General features: G+C 38.1%; 2 protein-coding genes across 2 annotated transcripts in view; both read left to right on the forward strand.

Moving 5' to 3' along the window:
- The first annotated feature begins 5 nt into the window (after window positions 1-5).
- LOC129374531 (uncharacterized) lies at window positions 6-12,913 on the forward strand. The gene is made up of 13 exons (XM_055052992.1): window positions 6-39; window positions 573-596; window positions 988-1,011; window positions 1,661-1,684; window positions 2,413-2,442; window positions 4,035-4,142; window positions 5,294-5,332; window positions 6,624-6,794; window positions 7,701-8,953; window positions 9,059-9,119; window positions 10,549-10,651; window positions 10,836-10,968; window positions 12,239-12,913. Exons 3-13 carry the CDS (start codon window positions 988-990, stop codon window positions 12,444-12,446), a joined length of 2,154 nt encoding a protein of 717 aa, XP_054908967.1. The 5' UTR covers window positions 6-39; window positions 573-596; the 3' UTR covers window positions 12,447-12,913.
- Window positions 12,914-13,516: 603 nt separating this feature from the next.
- The window catches only part of LOC129374535 (protein mono-ADP-ribosyltransferase PARP4-like), a 37,378-nt gene continuing 27,305 nt past the window's right edge, over window positions 13,517-23,589 (forward strand). The window contains 14 exon segments of the mRNA XM_055053005.1: window positions 13,517-13,602; window positions 14,308-14,440; window positions 15,443-15,584; window positions 15,682-15,798; window positions 15,873-15,910; window positions 16,050-16,166; window positions 16,962-17,137; window positions 17,496-17,562; window positions 19,856-19,934; window positions 20,005-20,109; window positions 20,867-21,025; window positions 22,970-23,107; window positions 23,184-23,354; window positions 23,421-23,572. Of these exon segments, the coding sequence (XP_054908980.1) occupies window positions 17,104-17,137; window positions 17,496-17,562; window positions 19,856-19,934; window positions 20,005-20,109; window positions 20,867-21,025; window positions 22,970-23,107; window positions 23,184-23,354; window positions 23,421-23,572 (905 nt within the window). The 5' untranslated portion in view covers window positions 13,517-13,602; window positions 14,308-14,440; window positions 15,443-15,584; ... (2 more) ...; window positions 16,050-16,166; window positions 16,962-17,103.

The raw sequence follows: 23,589 nt of genomic DNA on the forward strand, positions 1-23,589 counted from the left end.
GACATTGGTGCACCTTGTTTCCTTAAAGTGTCTTCTAAGGTAACATGGAGATTTCACCACTTGATTTTTTTAGCTGCGTCTTTACAGATCTGTATTTCTCAACCCCTTTTAAAGCACATGCAGAAAACCAACAGTTGGTTGTTTACACACTATCTGTGGTTCACTTGTGACATAACCACATCTCAGGGTACCGGTGTGAAAATATTGGAAACTAGACAAGTACATACATATCATTTGCATCTAGAAGAGCCTTTGTGGAAATGACAGGTAATTGTAGGCTAACTCCAGGATATTTACAGATGATTTAAAGATTTTATGGAGAAGCAGAAAAGTTATACTGGTGCCTATAACTGTCCTTACAGAGTTTTTATGGTGTCATTATTATGTATTTTCTCTAAATGGCAGCTAGAAATTGATTATTTTTTCTATTAAAGTTAAGAAAGAGTTACAGCCAGAAGGAATGTATCCTTAGTCCTGATTTCAATTAATAAAAGTTTAAACAACATAAGTGATCAAGTATAGATCATTCCTCTCTAATTCACTTACCTGCTTTCTGCTTGTTTCTTTTACAGAGATCTGAAGAGAGCGATGATGATGTACGAACCTTCACACACAGATCTAGTATTTGGCTCAGATGTTTTTATTGATATGCCTTTTATTTTACATCTGGGACTTATTTAGTGATAACGCTTAACAAAATCCATGGAGTATCTATAAAGGCTTCAACTACGACCCCTTACAGCTTTTATTCTGGGACTTTTACTTCATCTTTCCCATTAGTTGGATACATTTCCTCTATGGGGTCCAAAAAAGGATGTTTTGGCCCCTACAGAGATAAGATTTAAAGCTAGGAGAAATGTATTTTAATGTTTGGCATTTTTCTTTAGCAGTAATTTTAGCTAATAAACTTTAGAAAATAACAAGTGATCAAGCGCAGATCGTGCCATTCCAATTTACGTTTTTGGTTTTGATTTGTTTCTTTTACAGATGTTTGACAGCTCCTATGATGATGTACGAACCTTCACACACAAAAATAGTATCTGTATCGTATGGCTAAGATGTTTTTAATTGATAGGAGTTTCACTTTATAGTTTGGTCAATGTTTCAATACTTAACAAGAACCAGTACTTATCATGTACCAACAGCTCTGGAAAAATGAGACCACTGCACTGAACTCCATTGAAAACCTTATGATTAAACCCCTCAATATAGATTTCTAAACTCTTCCTGAGTTGAAACATTCATATTGTTGGTTTTGTTTCTCTCTTCTTCATTGCTTGTTTTTCAGATACAAGCAGCTAAATTAAGAGCGGGGAAAAGTTACCGCTTTTTTTTTACACAAATTTTAAGAAAGATTTATACCTGGCAGAAAGGGAATGTAATGTTTGGTATTCTTTACACACTATCTGTGGTTCATTTGTGACATAACCACATCTCAGGGTACCGGTGTGAAAATATTGGAAACTAGACGAGTACATACATATCATTTGCATCTAGAAGCACCTTTGTGGAAATGACAGGTAATTGTAGGCTAACTCCAGGATATTTACAGATGATTTAAAGATTTTATGGAGAAGCAGAAAAGTTATACTGGTGTAGATCAAGTGTAGATCATTTCTTTCTAATTCACTTACCTGCTTTCTGCTTGTTTCTTTTACAGATATTGGAGGAGCGCGAACGCGATGTACGAACCTTCACACACAGATCTAGTATTTGGATCAGATGTTTTTATTGATATGTCTTTCACTTTACATCTGGGACTTATTTAGTGATAATGCTTAACAAAAACCATGGAGTATCTATAAAGGCTTCAACTACGACCCCTTACAGTTTATTCTGGGACTTTTACTTCATCTTTCCCATTAGTTGGATGCATTTCCTCTGTGGGATAACTAGGCTATCTGAACAGGTTTGATGCTTTAGCTTCAATGATTGATTTAACGCAGGTCTAACGCCAAAATTCACAGCAATTACACTTTAAAACATACATAATCAACCTTAATTCGGTCAATTGGACTTGATTTGGAAAGACACCTGTCTATACAAGGTCCCACAGTGGACGATGCAGGTCAGAGGTCAAACACCAAACATAAAATCAAGGGAAGTGACATTAAGCAACTTTTTTAATTGTAATTCCAACCTGTGTAGATTTATGGTCAATGGAAATGCAGCTCTTGATGGATTGATCTTCCTGGTTTATCATAAAATAAAGTATATGATCCGCTCATTCCTCAGGCCATGGAGACATTAGTCTCCCAGCAACATGCTCAGCATATTTTAATCTTTCTGATTTATCAGTATTTTACATATAAATAATGATTGGCAAAATCATTTATATGTAAATAATGATTTACATATAAATCTTCTGTGCTATTAAAATACTGTAACTTGGATGTTATGTTTCTGTTACAGAAGGAGTTGCCTGTCCTGTCTGTTCATCAGGTAACAAGGAGTTTCCATCAACGTTGTTATTTTAGTTACTTCTTTACAGTTTGTTACTTTAGGCCGTTATGTCTCAGGGCTCACACAGCAAACCACCAGATGTTGGTGCTTTATTTGTAGTTCACTTGTGACATACTCTCAGAATACCTCTGTAAAACATATTGAAATCTAGAAGCATACGCAAGCCGTGTTTGTTTCATTAACTATCTGCAGACTGGGCACTTACAGACTAGCTCTCACTTTACATTATTGTCAATGTTACAGCTAGGTTTCACTGGGAACCAGTACTTATCAGAAAACTTTAAACCACCTGTAACCAGGTTTTTAAGCTCCTTAGAATATTTTTCTGGGGCCTTTTATTTTATCGTTCCCATTAGTTAAATGTATCTTCACACTGAGGTTCAAAACCAGGCCTGTTTGCATAAACTAGACGTGGTGCTTTAGTGATCCAGAGAAGCTAACTTCTAGCTTCACTAAGGACAGTGAAGCTGGAATAATGGAGATCGACAACAGATGGGATTGGTGTACGTTAAATACTGTAACAACAGTGAATCGTTTAGCTTCTTCTTGACAGTTTGTTGGATATTAAATGAACTTTGGCAATCAGGACTCTTCCTCCCTCTCCTCCACAGAGAAGGGGGCTCCAATCCCAGAAATTAAAATTAATAAAATTATTACCGCTAACTCCCAAAAGTCACAGCAGTTGCTGCAGGGCTCAGCATGGTCGAATTGAAGTGACGTGGTTTCAGGATGGTTTCAAGGTCCTCACTGAGCCAAGCTCCTCTGAAACTCTTCCCACTGCAGTATTTGTCATCATAGGGGAGCGACTACTATGAGTTCACAAGTTCAATCAATCACACAATCGTTTCACACGCAGGGGGGCGAAATGTTTGTCAGGAAAGTGGTGACACGAAGGAGCGGACAACATGATGGCGTGAAGAAAATGACGTGATTTTCGTTATGTTACCATGAAGATGGGAACCGATTTCAGCTCCACCATGCAGAGCCCTTAAGTCCCCTAAAGGCTACATTCAGTAAACAGAGATGTTCACACAATGTATTTGGTGTACTTACACACTTCTGAGTTACTAGAGGGAAACTTGTAGTATATAAGCATCTTCTGTGCTATTAATGGGTCGGTACAAATGTAGCAGGATTACATTATGTTAATAAAGTATGCAGAAGGTAGCTCTGATGTACTCATGACTTACTGTCAGAAAATCTATAGAACCATACAGAAAACTAGTACCTGTGAGTACTTGCTTCCAAAACAACCTATAGGGATATGGTACTGAGTATTTACTATGAGGTTTTTACAGGGTGCCAACAGGATGATCCAAAGGTATTTTGGAGAAGAGTAAAAGGATAAGGAAAAGGGTATCTACTGGTACTTACAGCATACCTGTAGAGTGGTACTTAAAGGTGTATTTACTCAACAAATGTTGAGCAAGAGTTGGAACTATTTAATGGTAATGGTCAGTGAACACAGATCTAAGGACAGTGAAAACAGTGGAGCCTTGATATAAGATGGGATTGATGGACGTGAAATGAACTGTAGCAGTAATGACTCTTTTTCTCTTTCTTGCACATAGAAGAAACCTCTAGACTTAGAAAAGGAAGGTTCTTCGTCCCAGAGGAGCACAGAGGCACAGCGCCAAATTCCAGTGATGAGGCAGCAGTCGGCGGTGCGGAAACCACAGGTTTGAGTTCCCATCTGTTCAACTTTGGTGCATGTCTTCTTCCTCTTTCACAACTTTTATGTTGTTTCATTATCAAATAAAGGCCAGGAGCTCTACTGGCCAAAAAAAACTAAAAAAAAAAGAAAGAAAAATAAAATGAAAGCAGTGTCTCCCAAAGTTACAGCAATTACTCTTTAAAGCTATGCAGAGTCAGTTAAAACTTTCAGGAGAGGTGTGTCTTACAGTTATTTTCACTGATGCAGACATCCGTATTTACTGAGGTGAGAATGCCACTGACATTTATATTTTCTGATTTATTACCAAATGAAGTTCAGTTATGACCTTCCGTGCTAGTGACTGGTTACTTTCAAGTGCAGATCACATGCTTGCAGAGGATACAAAATACACACACTGTTCTTGGGTGTACTTGTGAAATACTCTCAGGATGGAAACTATATGTGTACTTACAGATTACAGAGTACTTGCTTCCATAACTACCTATAGGGATTTGGTACAGACAGGATATCCTGACTATAAGTGACAAGACACATAGAGCGTACCTGCAGGAGTACTTACCGGATACATGGATTGTACTTTCAGAGTTCCTACAGAGGACCAATGGGACCAAAAAGTCCCAGTAGCTTCTAAAAGGGTAAATGTGAGAGTTTCTACCAGGTACAGATTTAAAGGGGCTTACAGGATACTGAATGGATACGATTGCTATTCATAGTAACATAAAGCATCAATTTAATCTAGTTTATCTTGGATTGTTTAGATGAGTCTGATTCGTGTAAAGATAGATACTGTTAGGATAAAAAAAATAGTCTCTAGTTGTGTGATCATGAAGTAGGGATAATGCTGTAATTTGTAGAATTTTGTCTTATTTTCCAAAACCGTTTGGGACCTTATAATACCCGACATTTACCCTATACTTACATAATGCAGTCTTTTCCTGGTGGGTGCCTCTAAGTACCCATAGTCATCATGTAAGTACCACACAAGCATGATGTTCCCACCCAATGAGAGCAAGCGATGCTGCTAAACCCCCTGCTAAACACTTCTTTTGTTTGAATTGTGTTTTATTGTTTTAAGTGTTGACTCTGTATGTTTTTAATGAGATTAAATGTTTGATAACGGTACTGGAATTAGCATGTTCTGTTTATTGGTTACAGCTCACTGCGCCTATCTGTGCCTCTACTAGAATCTCTCAGGTAAATATGAGCAGGTTTCCATGACATGTCTGCAGAGCAGGGAACTGGGTTCATAGTTCTGCTCTATTCAGTTTCTGACATATTGTTTGGTTCTGTCTGTTAGCAAACGTTGAACGAGAACTCTTAACTAGAGCACTAGAAGATTTTAGAGGAACAGTAACAGTAACAAAGTTTATATTAAAAGTATTGTGCCTTTACACTGTGTAGAACTACTTTGCAGAAAGCTAACATTTGCTCCAAAAAGCACCCAGAACTGAAGCATCTTGCTGTCTTGAAGTTAATACTGTAAAATGAAGCATAAAAAAGAGCACATTGTATTCAAGTTACAATTATTGGAATTAATCACACACAAGGTAGCATTAGCATTGCTACAGGCCCAAAAATATCCATAGAATCAAAAGTGTAGCCAAAAGGACCCACAAATAAGGATTAGCATGAATGCTAATTTACATTGGAAACACCATAGAGATGCTAGTGCTAATTCACGTCTTATTTTTCTCCAATTTCTCAGACCTAAACAATTTGAGTTTAGCTGTCAAGAAGGCAAAATGGAAACATTTATTGCTCAAATTATAAAGTGTACCAAACTCCAGCTATAACTCTTTCTGGAAGTAAAAGACATATTCCTTGAGATTAATTCAATGAGTATTAAGAGCAATGACATGAACAGCTGTGCATTTTATTCAACAAAAATGGATAAACTCTATGATTGTTTCTTAATCAGTTTGGATCAGAGCATTGGATACTGTTTGTACTCTTTATTTATTTACACTATGTACAAAACCTCTTTAACTTTTGAAATTAGAGATGTGTGGTACCATGTTATAGCAAAGGAGGCTAATTATCTTTACACAGTATATGTTATCTAATGGGTTGTCATGCCAGTTCTGTTCAAATTATTTCTAGAACCTACAGGTCCGACATTAATGTGGCCAGGCTATGGAAAGTGAAATTGAACCAAAGATTTAGTGAATAACTTATGATTTAAGAATAGGGATCAATTTGTCATATAGTGCTAGGTTAATGTTGATAGTTACATCTTGAATTAAAAACAGTATTTTGGAAAGGACGCCATCACTTCTACTTTTTACAAAATCAGTTTTCTCTTTAATCAAGGTAGCCTAGGTGAAAACCTGTTTTAAAGAAAAACATTGAAAGGTCTGAACAGTTGAATGCTTTCAGGATTCTCTGGACTAAACTCAATAGTGTGAGCAGCAGAAAACAGATATTTTGCTGCATTGTTTAGTTTCTTGATGCGTTTGTTTTTTTCTCCATTATATGTCAATTATAGGATCTCAGCTTTCATAGGTCAAATCATTCTGCTTCATCTGGAAGTTGGGATGAGCTTCGGAAAGTGTCTCTACGTAGTTTTAGTTTTTGTGCCTCTCCAGCCACGGCTGCTTATGATGCACTCAGACCTACTGTCCTCTCGACTCCATCATCCCTCAAGGAACAACCCTCGGTTAGAACCTTTTTAAATGAGTTTAAACGTTGGGAAACTGTTTTGACTTTTTTACATGGAACACAGAATATATTCATACATTGTAAAACCTTCTGTTTTTTAATCAATGAACAAGTGAATGTTAAAGGAGACCTATTATGCAAAATCCATTTTTAACTGCTTTTAAAAAAAAACAGCACAGGTGCTTCAAACAACACTCAGCTCCGTTTTTGGTGTTTGGAAAATGAGCGTTTTCAAAAATCAATTATGTCATAATCAGTGAACACTGCACTGTTACCTAGCAACCCCAGCTTGTCACCTTGCAACCCAAGCAGCGCTCTAGCACATTTGGTCAGCTGGTTTTAACACTGTATACACTGTACAATGGCTGCTGAAAAAGACAAGTGTTCTGTTGTTTACTTACCATCCAGAAACAATTTGTTGCATTCTTGTTACTAACTTCTGATTTTCAAAGATGTGTGGTTGTATAATAATTTGCAGCCTTTTCACAGGTGAGTCTAAATGTTGAGTCTAAATGTTGAGTTGGATTCATGGGAAACAGCAGTTTATATGGATTTAGTCACAAGATGCCCTAAAACAACTCATTCTGAAAGAAGCTTAAAACGGACAAAACTGACCAGTTTAATATTTCATTATCTAAGAATGATTTTGTGCAAAAAATGTATTGAACATGCTTTGTATCACCCATAGTCCTATCGTAACCTGTTCAGGAGAGCAAAAAAGGTCACCTTTAAGCACAATAAGCACCAACTAATGAATAAAGTTGTAAATCCAGGCAGTGTCCTTTACAGTTTTCTGTTTATGGTTCACATAAATATTCAGCGTAAACTGAAGAAACAGCATCCAACGATCAGAGCTGTTTAATGTATTTATATTTGTTCTTGTGTCTGAATTTCTTTGCTGCAGCTGGATAAGTCTTCCTCCAGAAAAAAAGCTCTGATTTTCCCTCAGTCTGCCACACCACTAGCCCAAGGACAGTTGTTCGCTGGTTCTGCCCCCTCACCTTTTTGTTTTGGAGCCCCACCTGCTGGTTCTGCCCCCTCACCTGCTGGTTTTGGAGCCTCACCTTCTGCCCCCTCAACTTTTGGTTTTGGCGCCTCATCTGCTGGTTCTGCCCCCTCACCTGCTAGTTTTGGAACCCTATTTGGTAGTTTTCCAGCCCCACCTGCTGCAGCCCACCATATTAGTCTTAAACCCACAGTTGCTGGTATTGCACCTCCAGCACAATCGCTGTCTGATTATGAAGGCCTTGACTCACCTTCTGTTCTCACCTCTGGTCCGAGAACAGCCTCCATTTTTACTGCTCTAGCATGTAAGGAAAATGCCACACCTTTCTCACGCGAAGCTCCTTTGACACATGTAGAATCTGAATGTTTTGCAAGCCAAGAAGAGGAACTCTCAGCCTTACAAAGGAATGAAGGACAGACAATGTGGCATCATGTTCCAGAATCTCCCCAAAATTTTAGTTTTCATAGACAAGGGCGTATTAGCGCTCCAACACCTCTTCCTGAAATGGGCTCCATTAAACTGTCTCGCCTAAAAGCCCGACCTCAACGACTTAGTCAAGCTCATCTATCTCCAGGGTTCATGGGAGCTCGTCCTCCTCCACCTTCAGGGTTCACTGGAGCTCCTCCTCCTCCTCCTTCAGGGTTCACTGGAGCTCCTCCTCCTCCACCTTCAGGGTTCACTGGAGCTCCTCCTCCTCCTCCTCCTTCAGGGTTCACTGGAGCTCCTCCTCCTCCACCTTCAGGGTTCACTGGAGCTCCTCCTCCTCCTCCTTCAGGGTTCACTGGAGCTCCTCCTCCTCCACCTTCAGGGTTCACTGGAGCTCCTCCTCCTCCTCCTTCAGGGTTCACTGGAGCTCCTCCTCCTCCACCTTCAGGGTTCACTGGAGCTCCTCCTCCTCCACCTTCAGGGTTCACTGGAGCTCCTCCTCCTCCTTCAGGGTTCACTGGAGCTCCTCCTCCTCCACGTCCAATGCTCAAAAGGGCTCCTTATCTTCCAGCGATCATTGGAGCTCCTACGCTAGCAGGTCCAGTGGCCAGTGACGCTCCAGTACTTCGTCGTAGATACAGCTCCGCCCGTGCATTCAGTTCAAATCAAATGGTTAGTCTGTTTGGTCAAGCATATGAGCCACAGTCACATCATCCATCCTTTGAGTGAGTTCTTGAACACAAACCATTCTATCTTTATTAGCACTGAGCTGATATTTTCTGTCTTATTACCTGAAATTGAGCCTTTTGTGTTGTGTGATGTTGGTCCAGAGGTCCAGACCCAGACGAGCAGAAGCTGAAGTGGATTCAGATCTTCCAGCTGCAGCAAGCAGTAAGATGTTTTGATCCATTCTTTAAATTGGTCCAAAGCTCAGAGAAGAAACTTATATCATGAATCATACGTAAAAACGATCTCCATCTACTGTATATTTTATTTTATGAAGTAATAAAAACTTCTGTTCAACTCCAGTTTGTTGAGCGAAACAATTGATTGTTTTTTTGTGTAAGAGTGAATAATCAGGGTTGTACTGTGGGGGGGATACAACACCCCACATTTAGAGGCCTCAGACCTCGACGCGGACATCGTGGGTTCGACTCCCGGGTTCGAAGGCCTTTTCTGCATGTCTTCCCCCCTCTCCTTGCCCTCTTTCCTGTCAGTCTATTGTCAAAAAATGCGAACCACTAGCGCCGCTAAAAACTCCTCGGAGAAAAAAAAAGTGAATAATCAAACTCTAATACAAACCAAAAAACTGAGCTCTGGTCCATCTACAAACCTCAGTCTCAGTTCGATTGAAGTGACTTTTGGTGTGGTTTGAATGCAGAGACCGCTCCAAAAGCACGAAGTGGACAATAGTGCAAAAGCACGAAGTGGACAATAGTGCCGGGCATTCAGGGTGAATACAACCATAACAAATGTGTGTCTAGTGCTAGTAGGAGAAATGACTTGTGGTCTTTTACCAATGACAGAAGAGAAATCCCACAACCGCTAAAATCTGACTACTCCATTTTTATTTACATTTTCTGAAGAAGGAAGATGCACTCAGCTTCTTTTTCAGAAGTTTTTGTGTCGTTTCCTTCAGCGGTTCTTGGTGCAGGACAGACGATGAGGGGAACAGGTTTTTCTGTTAGTTTTGGTCATTTGATAGTGCAGTGCAAAAGCAAACTGTACCATAAGAAAATGTAACAAGTTTTGCAATTTGCTGCTGTTTGGACTAAGATAGCTGTTGGACAGACAGACTCATATCTAACTCTACATCACTGGAATCAGATAGTTGTTGCTGTGAGGTGCAGATGTGCTGCTTGGTCTACAACCAACCATCTCTGATCTCATCTGTCCAAACAATGTTGTTACGGAGGTCTTCGTTATTTTAAAGAATATAAGTTTCTTCAAATGTTCCAAGCAAACATAAAACATGCTGTAAGGTCTGCAGTGGAATATTTATTGACGTAAAAAGGCATTGCATACAATAAATTAAAAACTGCTGCTCCATAAAGTTATTTTGATTACAAATGCCAATTTGTATGAATTGTTCAGTCTCAGTATGCTTCAATATTGTGTCCCATAAGACTTAATACTGGATGTAAGATTGTTTATTATGTATGTTAATGAGATATGTCCTGCTTTTCACAACAGCACATTTCTCTCTAAATGTCATGGATTCAGAGATAATTGATTACATGTTTGTTGATTTTATTGAACAAAAATATTTAATTTCAACCTTCCTGAGTTCTAACTTGTGTTAATTTTTTGTGTACTGCAGGATGGATACTGGGAGTTAACTGTAGAGCTGGGAAAACTGATCAATGTCGACGTGGATGTGTTTGTTGAGAAGCACCTGAAGAAGAAAGGCATTCATTCTCTGGGTGAGCGTTCACCTTACGCTCTGTGTGGAAGAGCTGTTAGTGCTAAGATGCTCACTGATCTCATTTATTTACTATTTATCTCCTAGAAACAGATTAAAATAAACTTGGTGGTTTTAAATCTCAGTCGTCCACATTTGGTTTACTCCAGTGTTATAACTGAACCGTGTGGATGTTTATATTACAGGTTCAAAGGTCAACGAAGGCATCCGGAGGCTGGTGGCGACTCTGTTGGTTCTGCAGCTGATGAGGGAGGAGAAGCTGGAGGAAGGAAAACTGCTGCAGAGTCTGTTTGACCTGAAGGAGCCGACTGGGTCCAGGTCTGAACCGCAACAGAACACATAGACACCTGAGGAGAACCCGGTCACACAGACAGGAACTCACATGGAATTTAATTCAGTTGATCAGAAAAGTGATTTTCAAAATGATTAATCTGAACCGTCCCAGTAGTGCAGTATTCCTAGCTTAGCAGAACATGAATGAAAACAGTCTGGACCAAACCAGAACCAGACCTGGTCCAGGTGGAAAGTAAATTGCTTCTGTAGACCCAGAAATCCATCTGTAAGGAGCATCAGGAACATTGATCTAAACACTCAAGTTAGCTTAACTTCATATTTCTACCATCCAGAAAATCATTAATCGTTACAAATCAGTTTTTGAAATAATCACCAACTAATGTGGTAATCAATTTATCATAAAATGAAGTACACAGACTCAAAAAAGGCCCTAAGAATTATGTACAAAATGACGTGTTAATGAAAATAAATAATCACATACTCAACATAAAATACTAAAGCAAATATATATTAATTTTTTATATCAAAAAATTAAGTACTTGACTTAATTTATAATGTAAGATAACCTGTAGATGCCCGCTGACTTAAAAAAAGGGGAAAATAACCATAAAACTGCACAACCTCTACAACCAACATGCTAACGGTTGCTAATGATTAGCCTAACGCCAGCCAGCGTTTTATATTTTGCATTAATATCTCAAAATGGAATATCAACAAAAAAAGTCTTAAACTAAGAAAAAAAATCCCTAAAAATTACTTCAGGATGTAAGTATTTTACATCCTTAAATTACTACTAAAATATCAGGTTTTTAGTAGTTTATCAGATGTAAGTATATATTCCATTGATATTTATCATGTATGTTTCGCAATGTATTTTGTTATTGGTTTGTATTTTATATATTGTGGTCTTTTTTAACCTTTCTTCACAAAAGTTAAAACAGAAAAAAACATACAATACCTGAAAAAAACACAAGACAAAATAAGTACAGAAATAAACAAAATTTAAATTTCTATTAGTGGAAGGAACACAAAGTGTAAACTGGATAAAGTTTGTTACACTTTCACTTTGTTATATATAAAGCTGAATTTTTCCTCTATATTTTCTAAAACACATCTCTAAGTAATTCCTGCTAAGTCTGTAGTCATTTAAGAAAACATAACCCTTATGTATTAAACTCTGTTTAGTAAATTATGTATGTTTATGTTTTGTGCATTTTTGGCTTAATTACTTGCATGAGCAGAGATGTAAGTGTTTGCTTCCAGATCAGTGTTTGTGAATGTGTTCCCCTTGCAGGTCAGAGCGCTGGCAGCAGGTGAAGAAGGCAGTGGACTGGGTGCGCTGGGCCGACCGGGAGTATCCGTGCGCCTACAGCCGGCTGGAGTTCGGCTGGAGCTGGGAGTCTTCCACCCGCCAGCTGCTGGGCTTCGAACGCTTCCCGCCGTTCTCACCGCTCATCAGCCTGGAGCTGCAGAAGACTGCAGCGCCGCTGGCCGTCCACTGAGGAAACACTTTCTGAAAGTCGTATATCAATTTGGACTTTATTTTGTCTTTTATCTGCTTCGGTTTATGTTTTGCAAAGAGGTAAAGAAGATCAAAAATGATGTGACACAATATTTTAATATTTTAGAATATTAAAACATAAGAGGAAGGGAGGGAAAGATTCATGTTTCATCCACAAAAATTATACAAAATTTGTAAAATTACACTCACAAATCGATAAATAGAATTAGAAACAAAACCGTTATTGATCACAAACTGGCGAGCGTAATTGATGTCACAATGTAAACGTCTTCCTCCCTAAAAATTAAGAAAGCCAAATCTTGGTGGTTTGCTTAAAAACCAACAAGAATAGATTAAAAATTGTTTGTTTGTGATATTTTTGAAGTTTAATTCTTATTGTGTTATAAAACAAATTTCTGGGGAGAAATTTGCTATTTTTCTTTAACTCACCTTCCTATATTACTTTCATCTAAAGATGGCTTTGTTTTACGTCAACAAAATCATTCAAAGAATTCTAAGGCGGTTTGTTTTTATACCTGTTTCTGTTGTTTTTATACCTGTTACCTGTATACCTGAATCTGTAATCATTTTTATTCGACTAATTAAAGTAACCTGAAAATGTTTTTTGAAATCTAATTCCTTTGAATTAGATTTAGATTAGATTTCCTTTGAATTAACTGTTTTGAATGTATTTTCAATCAAGGTACTACTGTCTTTGTTGCCTATTCATAGGAAAATTTGAATAAATTACAAGTGTGGAAGTTGTAACTGTTTCAAATTTATTTATTTTCCTGGGTATGGGTGTCTGTTTTTGTTCAATGTCAAATTTATCTAAAATAAAATTAGCTTGTTGGTAAGTAAATTATGATTGTTTTGTACAGGCAATGTTTGCTTTTCTATCTTGTTTCTGAGTTTGTCAGCTTTTGCTGAGCTTTAGTATTTTTCAGATTTAAAGAAATGCTTTAGAAAATAAAGGGGATAAAACTGAGAGGTATTTAATTTTTTTAAATCCCATGTTATTTCAAAAGAAACCTCGCGATATTTTCTTTAATCTCACCTCCCTGCCTTCCTCCACTCTCGAAGGTTCTATTTTGCGCTCTTGGACAGTTGACGGTTGAAAGCCGGCAATTTTTGGAGAAAGTTTACCTTAAGTAAAGGTATGAACATTTTTGACTTGATTTGAATCTCGAGGTATCTCGAAAATGTTCATACACAATTATATAATGGGGCAAAGCAACGTGTATTGATAGCGAAGTCCCAGTGACGTTTTCCTTAGCATCGAAGTTATGCTAAGCTAGTCGAGAAGTTGAACAGAATGTTGCCCGATTTTACAGTTTGGAGGCATTATCTTGAGTATACCTCTTACGCTGCACCCAAATAAATAACGGCTTCAACTTAACATCAAATTGTAGGGTTTGATACAACATTTTTTTTACTATGGAGCGGAGGCGGGTATTCTGTTGGTCCAGACATTCAAGCTTAAGCAGCCATTTAAACGGCAGACGTTAAAATATCTACGAAATGTTACAGTATGTAGAATAATGAATACAGTCTGATTGAACTCAATAGCTGCAGCTGAATACCGTTATACATGACAGCTCAATGAGAAATGAAACGGCCTTTTCACTTCACCCTCTGTGTGGGATGCGCGCGCAGCGTTAGGGGCTTATTGTCAACAGTTTTTTTCATTTCTTTAACACAGTGCATGTGTTTTCTTTAACTGCCAATAATTAATTGTTTCATGTTTTCTTTAAGTTGACACATAGTATAATAAGTCACCAAACACCATCACATAGCTCAGCTGTTAGATCAGAGTGGTAAACATAAAATGCATTCAAGATCATGTGAGCTTTTTCTTAAAGGCCAGTGATCCAATTCAGATGAGGACTAAATGTGACAATAAGCAGAGACCTCACCACCTTCAACACTGGAGAAGAGACAATGAAAGGAGTATAATAATTCGCCAAACACCATCACAAAGATCAGTAGTAAAAGGTAACAAAAAGGCCTTCTGTATATTTTGACATTTACTTTTATGATAACTTTTCATGTTAAATTCCTGTTGTTGTTTTTTTGTAAGATTGGTTTTCAAGTGGAGGAATTCAAGTATCTCGGGATCTTGTTCACGAATGAGGGAAGAAGGGAGCGGGAGATTGACAGGCGGATTGGTGCAGCGTCCGCCGTGAAGCGGGCCTCATCTATGGTCATGAGCTTTGGGTAATGACCGAAAGAACGAGATCGCGGATACAAGCGGCCGAAATGGGTTTTCTCTATAGGGTGGCTGGTCTCTCCCTTAGAGATAGGGTGAGAAGCTCGGTCATCCGGGAGGGACTCAGAGTAGAGCCGCTGCTCCTCCACATTGAGAGGAGCCAGTTGAGGTCGCTCGGGCATCTGGTCAGGATGCCCCGGGGAAGACCCAGGACACGCTGGAGGGACTACTTCTCTCGGCTGGCCTGGGAACGCCTCGGGATTCCCCTGGAGGAGCTGGAGGAAGTAGCTGGGGAGAGGGAAGTCTGGGCCTCCCTTCTTAAGCTGCTACCCCCGCGACCTGATCCCGAATAAGCGGCAGAAGATGGATGGATGGATGGTTTTCAAGAGCATTTCTTGTGGTGTTCAAATGGGACCTGAGGGCTTTTGGTGGCCCTTCGCACAGATATTTTGCAGCACCCAACTGTAATTCAAAAACGATACAAAGTTTGCTCATCCATCACAGGTGCTTGGTGAGATGGAGACTTTTTATTTGTAATCCAGATAATTTTCTTACAATTGAAAATGTTAAGTGAAAGCCAAAGTTTGTCTGTTTATAACCAACATTTTGCAATAAGTAGGCCCACATTTATCCTGAGTTTTACTGAAAAGATTACTTTTCTGCACACAAATTCTGTTACTGAAAACAAATTTGTGCAAACAAGCCCAGAAGAACGTTGCACAACAAATTTGCATCGTTCCTTTTATATGTATCCATTACATAACTGTTTTTTTCCTCTCTACAAGCAGCGTAACCTGTTTTGACAACTGCTCAGTGCTCCTGGGGCTCAAAAACATTTTGACAGGAAGAAGTTCAAATTACACGATGCTACATGTCATGGTGAAAAAAAAAAGATCATACTATATTTGAAGTTTAAAAGCTAAAATATCTGTGGGTCATATTTCTATTTATTTCTGTCCTATTTTAATCACTTTGGTTAATTTTCAATTAAGCGTTAGATTTTCTTTTAAGATCTCTTTTCTGTCAGGGCTTTGGAAGTCTCTCCTACTGCATGTTGCCATATGTGTCACTTGACACCATTCCAAATAGCTGAAGCACAAAATTCTCCAGAAGGGCAGGTTCCTCGAATCTTGTGTAAAACCAGGTAAGTAATTCAACCCTTAGAACTAAAGCAAAAATAACAAAGAACTTTTTTTTTATTTCCGTTATTTCTCACAGTTGTTTACAGATTCAGGAGTTTTACAGGAGAGGTTCAGGTTTGTGTCGCAGCTTCACTTCTGTGTTTGTTCTCAACAGGAATAATTAATCAAGTTTTTGTTATGAAAATATTACATTTTATCTGATGTTTGTATACATGAGAAAATTTAGTTTATCTCCAAAGAGGTTTTTCTTCAGGCAGTATGGGCGTGTTTGACAGCTGCTCTGTGCTTCGGAGATCAAAAACTTGTTTTTAAGGAGAAGAAGACGCTCACATCAGTGGCGAAACAGATTTCTTCCACAATCAACAAACAGGTGAGAGGATGCATTTTTACCTGACCATTTGGTAAACCTGTGTTAATGAACCAGATAATACAACATTTATAGCACATATATAAATGTATTCAAAATAAATTTAAGAACATAAACTTTAACCCTAGCTGTTGAGCTCTAAAAACTTTTAAGGCTTTTGGAGCTTTTAAAGCTTTTAGCCTTTCAAAACCTTTAAGGTTTTTATAGGCATTTAAAGTCAAGATGACAAACTCAAGCTACAAGCCACTAAAGCTTTCACATATTTAAGCAATTTAAATTAGCTGCTTTTCAGGCTTCAATTAACTACCTATATGTTGTATATGAGCAATGTTAAAAAAATAACCTTTAGCTTTAAATAGAGAAAATTATAGCTTTTTAGGGTGGCAATATTTTGATTGATGGGTTTCCGCTTTACGCTTGGTATGAGTAAGAGTTATATTTAGCAGTTATTAGATTTACCTTTGGTAGATAATAACTTGACCCTTAGTATATGTTAGTTTTAATTCTAATCGCTATCAACTTAGTATCTTTTAGCTTTACATTGAGTAACTGAGATCTTAACACTTAACTTTTTTCATAGCGTTTAGTTTGGCTCTAAGTTTTAAAAAATATGGAGGAAAATTAAAATTTTAACAGATTTTATCATTTAATCTGAACTCTTTAGCATGCTGAGACAAACTGTTCTGAATTTATGACATACATTTCAAGACTTATTAGGGACTTCATAACTGTACCAAATTTAATTAATAGTCCAGATATGGAAATACAGTGTCATATATTTGTCTACATTTCCCACAGTACTCTCTGGCAGTGATCTCCAACTTCCCCAACCTGAGCTCCAACAGGCTGCACAGCATCCAGAAGAACCAGACGCTGATGGTCGACTTTGATTATCTGTACAAACGTGAGCGCCGTTCTTCTGTCAGTGGATGAGTGGAAGATGGACACTTCATCATCTCCGGGTCTTCCTCCCTGTAAGTAACAGAAGAGAACTTTGCTAACACATAAAGGTCTTACCACATGAACCAAATATTGCAAATATAAATCCAAAAAGCAAAAAGAGAACAGGAAAAAGTCAAACTATAAGAAATAAGAATTAGATGTAAAATTGCTGAAAGTTTAGGGAGTGACAGGGATTTAATTTCATGATATTTTTACAGCCTCAGTGTTAGCTGGAATATTCAGTGTAAGAGAAAGATGTTATGTTTTGGATCCAAGGGTCACTGTAGTGTTTTTATAAAAACTAGCTTTATTAGAAAAAAGGCTTAATTGTAGTTAAGACTTGGAATAATAATGTGTTTCTGCGTCTAATGTTGTTTCTGTTTTTTGCAGCCAAGCTTTCAAAAGGTCCGATTTCATCAGAGGGACCAGCTATTGAAATAAATAATGTGAAGTTCAGGTGGGACCATCATCATCTTCACTCCTGACATTACCTCACATCACAATGGTTTCACTTTGAAATAAGTATCTGACTTCTTTGTATCTGACTTCCAAAGGCAAGATTTAGGCAAAAGCTACATTAATGATTTTCTCAGAAAGATTTCCAGGAATAAAGAGAATTTTTTTGTGTGGAGAATTTGTCATTAATTTTTTAAAACTTTTTAAGGAGAAATAAACATAGAAATTATTTATTAAGTATAGAATTAATAATATGTACATCAATTGCTTTGATTTCATTTTTAAGAGTAGCTAAAATTATTTAATAAATTATTTCTTGTTCCTGTGCTGGAGGACATAATTAATAAATTTAAATAGTCAACTTCACCCATCTATCTTAAATTGTGGGATTAGGCCCTGAAGTCTGATTGGCTCGTTCAAACAAAGGTCATTATTGTACTGGCATGTGTTGACTAGTCATCACATAGCAAACACTGAAATTACTGAGATTCTTTAGAAATCATCGTTCAAAGGTTTTTACTCTTTGCTGGCTTGCTGCCATGGCGATAACACGTGGAGAGGTGCAGTTCTGCAGAAACAGAAAGTTTCCATCATTGCCCCAGGGGTAAAATCGACCCAAGCTTCTCATGCTCATGTTGTGTTTAGAGGCAGCGTTAGTGAAACACATAATGACATGTCAATGCTAGGAGATTGAAGACACAGATGTAGTGTGAGCTGACCCAACTTCAGAGGAATTCAGCTCAGTCAACAGGCTTTTAATATAATTTAAATGCATACCCTTTATGTAACCTTTCATATAAAATAACCATGTTGTTTAATACAAAAACATGTAGAAAATCAGTAACGCACTGGTATACTAACTAGAAAAAGTTTTTTCCATTTCAAAAGTTTCTGTCCTTTTCTGGGTTGCTGCCATTATTCTATTAGAGATGCGTATGCTGTTCTGCAGAAACGAGTGTTTAATGGTGCCTCAGAAAAACATTTTATGATATGCAAAGAATTAAGCAGCTGAAAAAAGTGGGGGGATAGAGGGCACAGATGCAGTGCAAGAACCGCTGTTTTATCAAATTGAGCTAAGAATAAAAGAAAGTTGGCCACTGAGGTATAAAAAATAAACCAAAAAACAGTCTTAGAAAATACAACTAAAACAAAGACTCAAGTCTAGCACTACAGGGAGAAATGGCTCCTGGTCTTTTACAATAAAAGATAAATCCTACCACCACTAAAATCTGACCCTACTCCATTTTTCTTGTGTAGTTTCCTTCAGTAGTTCTTGGTGCAGCGCCCCTCCAGGAGAGGAGGTGAACAGTTTTTTCAAGTAGTTTTTTTTTAAATCAGTGCAGTGCAAAAACGAACCACATCAGATGAAAGTAGTAAATTATATTTTGCTCATTTGCACTGTCAAATGAATCGATCCCTTTGAGCAAACTGTTACCCAACCTATTCGTTAATGTCAAATTTTAACAGTTGTATGATTTCTCTTTTGTCTGGTAAGAGACAACAAACCATTTCTCCCTGTTATGTCGGACTTGCGCATTTGTTTTGTTTTCTCTGGTCTGCTTGGCATTCACATATGCATTCAAATAGTGCAAGAGTTCACTTCAACCAAATCAAGACGGAGAAGTTTTGGGCAGACCAGAGTTTGCTCTTTTGGTTTGCTTCAGAGTTTAATTACACATTCACACCTCCCTAAACAAACTGGACTTTCTCAGCAAACGAGCTAAACAGGGCTAGTATGAATGCCTTTTTACAGTTTATTCCACCATTTGTAGTTTCTTTGATTTGTTTTGTTGCATCCATTTACTTTACTAATGTATTTTTATTTGTGGTTTGATTACTAACCTGCTTGATAATTGCATGTTTTATAGAACAACTGAAACATTTGTCTTTACTTCACACATCCCATTTTTCCTCAGGGATTGAGCAATATCCCTGGAGCCCAGTTTTAATTAGGATTATCTGCTTAAGCTGAATTATTAAATAAGTGTTTTGCAAAACTCAGTCTGCTGTCCAAGAGAACTTTTGAACTTGTGCTCTTGCACTGCATCTCTGCCCTTTTGAAGTTTTGAACTTATTGCGCTATAAAATCCCCCAACTGGCACCATTGAACTTTAACAAAACTTATACAATTTCTCCCCCTTCTGGTCATACAAATATAATTAATTCTGAACGTAATATGTTATTTATAGTTTTAAAAAATTAATAACACATTCAAGTTATTTAGATATAAAATATTGTGAAAGTAGCAAGTAATCCAAACTGTCATTTAACCCTCAACTCATTAATTTACCCAGAATCTACAAAGAGTCGGACTCTGCTCTCCCAGCATTCCCTGATAATTTCCAGGTGGCAAAGTACTCTGTTTTTGGACAGGTGAGGGAGAAGTCTTATTCACCATTTCTGTCTTGTTGCTATGAACCGAACTGACACAAGTTTTCTGCAGAAGAATGGCAGCAGGTTTTACGTGTTGGAGCTGCAGAGCGCCCAAGGTGAGCAGGGATGGCGCTATCGTGTGGCCAGATACTGGAAGGACAACGTGCTGTCAAAGGTATGAAACCATTAATACGTCAGACAGACAGTACAACATGAGCTTCTGCTCCATCTGTACGACGGAGGTTTATGACCGTGCTAAGAAAATAATAAATGTTGCAATTATAAAGTCCTAAATTATGACTAATCTCGTATTATTACAAGAATAATATGTGTTAATATGACTTAATTCTCGTAATGCTATGAATTTGTTCTTCTTTGACTTTATTCTCGTGCAAGTTTATTCTTGTAATTAAATTTTTTATTAGTATTGTCCTAATTTTCCATCATACTGTCCGGGCTTATGTGTGCAAAATGGATACATAGGCCTGTCACAATAACAAATTTTGCTGGGTGATTAATTGTCCCTGAAATTATTTTGATAAATGATATTACTTATAGTGACAAGCTTATGGATACGGTAACATTTTCAGTAGGATTTAAAAACAGGTAAAGGAATTGGAGAAGGCAGTAGCTATTTTAATCCAGCGTATATAATAAAACTGCATTTTTCTCCTCATTTCAGATGCACAGCGATCAAAATATTTGGTGTCATGGAAACTGTTTAACAAAAATTTAATCAGATCAGAAGTCCCTGACTTATTCCTTTAATCCATCCATCCGTTGTCTAACCCTAGTGAGGTTGTGAGGTCAACAGGTGAGAGGCGGGGTACACCCTGGACAGGTCGCCAGTCCTTATTCCTTTAATGTTTCTGCTTTTTGTCTTCCAAATTAATCTTGAAATTACATTGGAACAACGTACATTTTTCCTGCAGAAGGCAGCTGTGATGGATCAGCTGGTGTTCATGTCCACCTCAGAAGAAGCTGTGGACGTTTACAAGGCGCTGAGTGAGGAACTGGAGCGCTCTGAGCTGCAGAGAATGAGCAGCTTACCTGCTGAAGCGCCACACCTGGGCTCTGCCCCCCTGGAGCAGGTCTGATACACTCTGCACCACATGTGGCATTTTGTAACTATTTGTGTGTGGAAACTTAATCATGCGTCCGCCAAATGTGTCAACATTTCTGGAGGATTTATTGATGTCACTGCATGGCAGAAATATTCATGCCTCTTGAAATAATTTCTTGTGGTGTTTTTATGACTGATTAAAACAAAGTGCAAGATTATGACCAAGAAAGAATATAAAATGTGGTGTTAATTTTAATTTTTTTTTTACAAATAAAAATATAAGAAAACATAGGCTACCTTTGCATTTAACTGGGAACTGTCTAAAATATGGTTCTTTAATATTAACTTTTTATAGCGCATATTGGTACAAGTTTATGAGCTAATGTTTGTAATCGGTCAAATGAGTTTTGCAGCAAATTGAGGGGAAATGGTGACTGATAAATAAGTTTATTACATGTAGAAGAGACTAAAACTGAAGAAAAATTGTGACCGTTAAGTTACTATGATGAAACATGGCAGCATGATGACCTGAGAGATGGCCCAGTCAAAGTCTGTAACTAATTACAGACTTTAACTAATTACAATTGAGAATCCAACTGAACTAAAGCTACTTTTCAAAGAATGTGTAAAAATTTCACTCCCACATAATTGCCTGCACAAAGGTAAATATCAAATTTTGTTTTGCCATAATGACCCTGACAGACAAATCAAATACCAATGAGTGAAGGAAGTTATGCTTGATTTTATGTGTAATTTCCAATGGTAGTTCTATGGCAGCATGAAAAAATGTGCTGCAGTAACTGCAGCTTTTACATTTAAGTACCTTTTAAGTCTAATGTTTACTTCTAAACATTTTACTGAAGGGAGATTTTCACAAATCTGTATTATTGAAGTCATTACTCACCCGTTTTGCTTGTACAAAATGAGCCCGACAGCGTTCACACTCATCCAATCAGACTTTGTGTCCCTCATTCTTCCTATGGTTGAGAAAGACTTGGGCTTTACCGTAGATTTCTCCGTTGTTTCCCACAAATAACCGTACAGACCTGATGTACGAGTCGTACGACTCTTTGGAGAATTTTTCTGCCTGTTGTTTTTGCCTCAGTGTTGGCTGATGAGGCAAAAATGACTCATTAAATGTATTAAGTAGCATATTGAGTTCCACTACCACTGTATCAGAGGTTTGCTCTATTACTGCAAGGAGCGGAGCCAGCGTCATTTTAATTGCGTCTCTGTTTGCTGTCATTTTCATTCGTGAGTGCAAATGTTGAGTTGGGGGCGTGGCTTGCAGCAGCTTATTTTTTTAAAAGGATTTTTTGGCTCTAGTGGCCTCTTAAGTAAATTGGCAGGAAAGTGGGATATGAAAGAGAAGGCAAGGTAAGGGAATTTTATTTATATAGCATGTTTTCAGCAACGAGGCAATTCAAAGTTCTTCACAGAAGTTAAAAGGAAATACAAACAAAATAACAAACCAAGGGAAAGAGCAAAAGAAGAAAAATAATCTATAAAGTATATAAACTAAATGCTCCAGTTGAGGGTTGCTAACTATCCTCAGGTCTAATTCTATATCTGGGTTTGAAGAACAGGAAAAATAGTCTAACAATGTTGATCCAAAAATGTCCTCTGGGTTTCTATTCTATGTATACTCCATAGTTTCTAAGTAATAATAAAAACTAAACAACGGAGAAGGAAGAAATCTGGTGAAGGTCAACTGGCCGAGACCTGAAACTGTGACAGCCGGGATTAGGCCTCATCAGATGGGTCGTCTGCACTGTCAGCGTGGCCAGCAGTGGTTTATTTGGACTTAAAGGGACCCTGAAACTGCTAAATTCTCATGACCTAATAATAATTTTGTGTAATAAATGCAATGAATATGGTTTGCATCATGCTTGACTTGTTTAATTAAGCAAGATAGGTTTTTAATTACCTGTTGACCTTGATGTTTCTGATCTTCTCTCTGAATGACCTTCAGCTGCTATTGGAGGAGAAACTGAACTCCGGTGAGTTGTCCCCTGACGTGGCGGCGTTTGTGGAGCTTCTGTGGACCGAAGCTCTCGGTTGCCTTGGAAACATCCTCAGTGTCCCCATCTCCAGACTCAGCCTGAACGATGTGGGTTTGAACCGATCTGCAGTCGGATCAGGGTCAGATCCGAGGCTCCGTCCTCATGAAGCTGTTGCTGTTTCAGGTGAGCAGAGCTGAAGGCCTTCTGCTTCAGGCTCAGAGGAAACTGAAGGAGGGAAATAAGGATGAGGTGTCGTCCCTCCTGGACGAGGTTTTCTTCCTGTTGCCTCACAGGGAGCCCAGACCTCAGCTTCCTGAAGCCAGGTTTCTGTCTCAGAAGCTGGATCTCTGTCAGGTAACAACAATGCACAGGTTTATTTTGGGATGTTAGGCTCTACTGGGATAACTTCTTTTCTTCCAGTTAATCCGAGATATTTTGAACGTGAGCGAGATGACCATGAACAACCCGAAGCTGTCCTCTGTGGGGAAGTACCGCGCTCTTCGCTGTGGCATGGAAGCAGTTCCCCGGAACAGCTCAGAGTTCCAGAACATCGCTGCCCTGCTGGATGACAGGTCCATCTTTAAAATAA

This window comes from Poeciliopsis prolifica, unplaced genomic scaffold, assembly GCF_027474105.1.
Source record: "Poeciliopsis prolifica strain line A6 unplaced genomic scaffold, Auburn_PproV2 SCAFFOLD036, whole genome shotgun sequence".
Lineage (NCBI taxonomy): Eukaryota > Metazoa > Chordata > Actinopteri > Cyprinodontiformes > Poeciliidae > Poeciliopsis > Poeciliopsis prolifica.